The sequence below is a fragment of the Piliocolobus tephrosceles genome, chromosome 19, assembly GCF_002776525.5.
Source record: "Piliocolobus tephrosceles isolate RC106 chromosome 19, ASM277652v3, whole genome shotgun sequence".
Taxonomy (NCBI): Eukaryota; Metazoa; Chordata; class Mammalia; order Primates; family Cercopithecidae; genus Piliocolobus; species Piliocolobus tephrosceles.
The window spans coordinates 33,290,296-33,296,821 of record NC_045452.1 but is presented as its reverse complement, the minus strand read 5'-3'; the positions used below and the strand labels follow the sequence as shown (position 1 = coordinate 33,296,821).

The window sequence follows — 6,526 nt, the reverse complement described above, 5'->3', positions numbered from 1 at the left end:
GATTCTGGGGCAGTGAATTTCATTGAAATCCTGAGGGGTTCCGGAGGCGGGGACAGCGCACAGGACCCTGAGGCAGTGAAATCCTGTGTGACACTGCAGTGGTGGGCACATGCATTACACATCTGTGAAACCACAGAATGAACAACATGAAGAGGAACTTGAATGTAAACAATGGACTCTGGACAATATTAATTTATGAATGTTGACTCATCAACTGTAGCAAATGCACCACTTTAATGAAAGATGTTAATATTAGGGGAAACTTGGTGGAAGGTGTGAGGAGTTAGTGGCTTTATGGAAACACTGCATCTTCCACTCAAATTTTCTATAAATCTAAAGCTGCTATAAAAGATTAACTGCATACATTTTTTTAAAGTTTAGCAAAATTATCAAGCTATGAGATCAGTATCAAAATCAACAGCATAAGAATCTAAGAGTCCACAGTGATAATAAATAAGTAAATAAACAGAGGCAAACGAAAGGCTTTTGGAAGAACACCAACTAATACATATGGCAGAAATGACAATTTGTAAGCATTATGCAAATAATTGATTCAGGCAAGAATCATCATCACATGCTAACACTAACAGCTCTAAGTGTGATGAGAAATAGGACATTTACATAGTCTAAAACTGTCTCCCCACAAAGATATAGAAAGCAACTTCATAGTGGAGAAACTAAGTACAGTGGTCATCACCTTAATCAAGGGATCAAAGCTGCTGTGTGCTTCCTGGTAAGGTACAGGAGAAGGCCCCACTTCTTCTGCAATATTCCTGACAAAAATGTACAACTTCATAATCTGAATCTAATCACGAGACACCAAAAACCAAAACACTGAGGATATTCTACAAAATAACTTGCTGAACAATTCAAAAATGACAAAGTCAGCAAACACAAGGAAAGATTAAGGAATATTCCAAGTTAAAAGGGTGTCGTCAATGTGATAACTAAATGCAACCAACATGCACAGTGAGAAGGGTAAGGAAAACAGAAAAAGAAAACAAAAATAATTAAAAATAAACAAATGCAACCCATGATGTTAGATTAAAGCTCGAGGAAAAATTTTGCCACAAAGGACGTTATCGGAACAATTAGGCCGGCAGATTAGTATTTCATCAACATTAACATCCTGACTTACACTTGCACAAAAGAATACACCTGCTAAGAAATACTCAGGCAGTTAGGGGTACATCCTATCTGCAACTTCCTCTCCAATGGTTCAAGAAAGAATGTGCCTGGATCATGTGGGAGCACAGGTAATGAAGGCCTCAGGGTAGAACGCCACCCACTAAGGAATCCTAGTCAGAGTAAACAGGAGCACTTTTCACTATTTTTCTAACTTTTTTATAACTTTGTGAATTTAGGGGAGAATTTAAGTCTGCATAGTAAAATAGAATATTCCATATAAATAGTGTAAAAGTAACTGGCAACTCCAAATTGTATCTCAAAAACTCTCCAGGTAAGCTTAAAATCTTTTTTTTTTTTTTTTTTTTGAGATGAAGTCTCGCACTCTCGCCCAGGCTGGAGTGCAGTGGCGCCATCTTGGCCTCCCGGGTTTACGCCATTCTCCTGCCTCAGCCTCCCGAGTAGCTGGGACTACAGGTGCCCGCCATCATGCCCAGCTAATTTTTGTATTTTTAGTAGCGTGTTAGTCAGGATGGTCTCGATCTCCTGACCTGGTGATCTGCCCTCCTTGGCCTCCCAAAGTGCTGGGATTACAGGTGTGACCCACCAAGCCCAGCAAGTTTAAAATCTTAACATAAAAATCAGAGTAATATATTTAACCACTTAAAAGTTAAAAACGTATGTTCAAACTCCCTAAAGAGATAAAAAGAACAAAGAAATTGAGGGGGAAATATCTGTAACATAATACACAAATACTTATTGTGCTTAAAAACGAAAGAAAAATCATCCTGGTGAAAATTTTTTAAATGGCTGGATGTGGTGGCTCACTCTGTAATCCCAGCATTTGGGGAGGTTGAGGTGGGAGGATTGCTTGAGCCCAGAAGTTCGAGACCAGCCTGAGCAACACAGCTAGACCCCATCTCCACAAAACATTTTAAAACTTACCCAGGGGTGACGGTATGCACCTGTAGTCCCAGCTACTCACGAGGCTGAGGTGGGAGGATTGCTTGAGCCCAGGGTTTGAGGCTGTGGTGAGCCATGATTTCACCACTGCGCTCCAGCCTGGGTAAAAGGGTGAGACCCTGTTTCAAACAGATCAACAAAAAAAGAATGTTCCAGCTTGGAAGTCACCAAACAAATGCAGAGGAAGCCCGCGACGAAGTCACCATTGCTCCCCTGCGTGCCACATCCAGGACTCATTGTTCTACGCAGTGACAAGAGCTGACGTGCTTCCCTGCGGCATCTCACACAATCCCCGACTCTGCGAGGCTGTACTCTTGACAAACCCAGGCAGGGAGAGAGATGAGCAGAGAAGAGAAGTCACCAGGCCAGGTCAGACAGCCAGAAGGGGCAGGGATGGGGGCCGACCCAGACAGGTGGACCCCAAGCCATGTGGCTCTAGGGAATAATAATGGTCATGAATAAATATTTAACAAGAAAATACCAGTTAAGGTTAAAATGGGGAAAAGCTAAAAAAAAAAAACAATGAAAACTGAAAAATAACCCAGGGGCTACTGAGTAAAATGACACAACACCTGTGTCATTACTGCTCCTGCTGGAGGAGCAGGCTCAATGGTGGGGCTTTTAGAAACCTCACCAGGCACAAAGTGGGCCAGGCGTGGAAGGGGCAGCAAGCCACCATGGAAATGTGGAGACCAAACAGCAACAGCAGATTCTCCTTCAGGGGCGAGGAGGGGCGACGTAGCTGCTTCTTCGCACTTCTCTGTATTTCGCAAGTCTTGTTTGCAAAGAACCTGCTTTACTTTTATTACAGTGATTTTTAAAAGATGATCTGTTTTTTAAAAGGCCAATTTTCTAAATGTGGCTGAGGACAACTCGCGCCCACTTCACGCTGCACAGCAGACATGGCCAAGGGCCAGGCCAGGCCAACAGAAGACCCTGAACACGGTGCCCTCCTAGCTGTACCTGTGAAGCACAAGAAAACCCCTGCGCCATCCACGGCTTCCAAAAAAACCACACCAGAACATTCTCAGCATGCTCCCACATAACCCATGGGCCCGAGAAGAACAGTAGAAACAGAAAACACTGAGTATCTGTGCTACCGCAGCGAGCACCAGAAAACACTTTGAACTGAATGATATATCAAAATTCATCTATAGCCTTAAGTGCGTATTTCAATAAAAGCCTGAACATCAAATATCTAAGTATTCAAGAAAAATAAAGGAGAAAGAAAATAACAAAGGCCGGTGTGGTGGCTCACGCCTATAATCCCAGCACTTTGGGAGTCAACGGAAGGCAGATCATCTGAGGTCAGGAGTTCAAGACCAACTTGGCCAACATGATAAAACCCCGTCTCTAATAAAAATATCAAAATATTGGCCAGGCATGGTGGCGAGCACCTGTAGTCCCAGCTACTTGGGAGGCTGAGGCAGGAGAATCGCTTGAACCCAGGAGACGGAGGATGCAGTGAACTGAGATCACACCACTGCTCTCCAACCTGAGCGACAAGAGCAAGACTCCTTCTCAGAAAAATTAAGAAAGAAAATAACAACGAATGGAAACTGATGAAACCAAAAATAAAGTCTCTTTAAATGTTTTTTTTCAAAAGATCAGTGTAAGATTCTCAGAAGGAAGAGGAGGACGTCAGCGTTGAGTTCAGAGCCATCCAAGAGGACACTGAACAACTTTGCGCAAATCAGTATAAAGCTGAGTGGAAATGGGAAGACTCCCCAGACTGATACAAAAATGGAAAATCTGCTCAGTCCTATAAATTATTAAAGAAATGACACCGTACTCCAGCCTGAGTGACAGAGTTAGACCCCATCTCAAGAAAAAAGAAAAAGAAAAAAAGAAAGAAATTGAACTTCTAATTTAAAACCTTTCCTCAAAGAAAACTCCAGGCCCACCTGGCATTTCCGGTAGTTTTTCCCAAACATTTCAGGCAGAAATATTATGAATACTACACAAATTCTTCTAAAGAGTATTTTAAAAAACACTTTCCAACTGCTTTTCTGAGTCCAGCATCATCTTAGGAAAACCTGACAAAAACATTATAAAGAAAAAAAAATTATAAACCACTGTCTCTTGTAACCAGAGTTGTTAAAATCCTAACAAAATATTCTTCAAATTGAATCTAGCAATATATAAAAAGGACAATGCATCATGACCAAGGTGAGTCTACACCAGGTTTAACAAAAGTAAAAAAAGGAATCGTAATAGAACCTACAAAAACCACATACCCTATGACGTACCCTCTAACACAGCAATGCCACTCCTAGGTATGTGACCATGAGATATGGGTACCCAGGTGTCCCCAAAAGATAAGTACAAGAGTGTTCATAGTAGATGCTTCATCATAACCCAGACTGAAATCCTCCTGGGTGCTGACAACAGGCAGCTGCAGAGCGCAGCATCGGCGTTCAACTGAAGGCCCGAGGCAGAGAGTGCTGCTATTATTACCCGAGCCACCGGCTCACCACACGCAGGAGAGCAGGAGAAGGCGACACGAATTCCGCACCTTAGGAGTCCACCTAGACAAGGTTCAAAGTGAGCAACAGAAGCCCACGACCTGGCAGGCATGTGGGCACCCCTCATGGGGAGGGCTGAGGGATCTGGCGGCGTCACTATGTCTAATGTTGGCACCAGCGCCTGTTCATTTCAGGAAGACCAACCTGTACACTGTTCTGAATACTGGCTACCCTCCAACAGGAAAGGTTACTTAAAAACCGCTACTGGGACACAGGTGGAGTTAGGTATGTAATGTCTTTTTAACATTATTAAAAGAGAGAGAGAAAATCCATTTGTGTGTTATAATTGTGCTATTCTGAGCCCCTAATAGATATTTTCATGCTTCAGGGCCTATGACTGGATTCCACAACATCCGAAGTCTCTGGCATGTTTCCATGAGTTTTGTTTCTGAGATGGGCCGCCAGGGCCCTGTGTTAGAGAATGATGCGTCTGGGTCGTGGCCCCCGACTTGGCAGCCCCCACACTGAGTGGCAGAGCATCCGGGGCTGAGGCTCTCCTTACCTGATCTCTGCTGCCCTGTGGTCCGGGAAATGCTTGTGGAAATACTTAAGCGCCTGCATCACGGCGGAGGTGCACTCCACATACGTGTAGTCAATCATGATGTCCCCTGGGAACGGGGGGAACAACCAAGGTGCTGAGTCCACCCCGGCTGCCCAGGCCCAATCACCACAAGCAGGAGTGCTGCAGTGAGCCCCGGCCTGGACACGCCTCCCTGACCAACCTCCAGAGGAAACACTGGCCAGCCCAGGACACACACCTGTGCTACGTGAGCGCGAAGATGAGGGGACACAGCAGAAAGCTGCGACCCCACCCCAAAAAGCCATGTGTGATAGGGAGGGGACCAGAAAGGGGGGTATATGTGAGGTGCCCAGAGGTGGACCAGGGGTGAGATCCTCCCCCAAGACCAGTACAGTGGCAACCACGCACACACAGCAGCCTATCGCCCACGGCATGGGTCCCCTCAGTCCCCACCGACACCTCCCTGCAGCCGCTCTGGACACACAGCAGCGCCCACAGAACACAAGCCCTGTGGACTGAGCAGGAACCAGCCCAGGCTGTGGATCTCAACTGGAACCCTCCACCGTACCCTAAGTCTGACCTGATGCCCTCCTACCCACAACACAAGGATCCTGCCACCCCCAGGGATGGAGGAGTGCAGAACGGCCTGGGCTGAGGGAGGGCTCCACACAGATCTGCTGGTGAACCTGGGCCCTTGCAGCCTTGGGCAAGGGGGAAAAGCTGGTCCCTGGGTTTGTGCACCACAGCGCTGGCCGGCCCCGGATTTGTGTGCCACAGCGCTGGCCGGTTACTCACCGAAGACCTCCGAGGGGTTCAGCAGCTCCAGCAAGTGCCCCCCACGCTTGGTCTCGTAGGTGGCGAACCCTCCATCGTGATTCCTCATGTTCAGAAGCTGAAATCACACAGAGCACCCAAGAACGCACCCACGTGCTGAGACACACAGGCGCCCAGGCCACAGTGGAACTCTAAAGGCAACACTAGGGCTGACAACCGATGGGGCAGGAACAGAGGATGGAGACCCGATTTCCACGTTAACTGAGCCCTTGGGTGCCCCAAGCAACAGCTGCAACCTCAGCCATCAGGGCTTCCGTGCACACCCACCAGGGAATATGCCCCCACACGTGCCATGACTTAGAAACCAAGTGTGTGGGCCGGGCGCGGTGGCTCACGCCTGTAATCCCAGCACTTTGGGAGGCCGAGACGGGCGGATCACGAGGTCAGGAGATCGAGACCATCCTGGCTAATACGGTGAAACCCCGTCTCTAATAGAAAATACAAAAAACTAGCCAGGCGACGAGGCGGGCGCCTGTAGTCCCAGCTACTCGGGAGGCTGAGACAGGAGAATGGCGTGAACCCGGGAGGCGGAGCTTGCAGTGAGCTGAGATCCGGCCAC

General features: G+C 47.0%; 1 protein-coding gene across 1 annotated transcript in view; it reads right to left on the bottom strand.

Annotated features, from left to right (window-relative positions):
- Nucleotides 1-6,526, bottom strand: part of LSS (lanosterol synthase) — a 36,206-nt gene that overhangs the window by 9,729 nt on the left and 19,951 nt on the right. Inside the window, exons 16-17 of the mRNA XM_023194527.2 lie at nt 5,929-6,025; nt 5,116-5,221 (exon numbers count right to left, since the gene is read on the bottom strand). Coding sequence (XP_023050295.1) covers nt 5,116-5,221; nt 5,929-6,025 — 203 coding nt within the window. The remainder of the gene's footprint in view (nt 1-5,115; nt 5,222-5,928; nt 6,026-6,526) is intronic.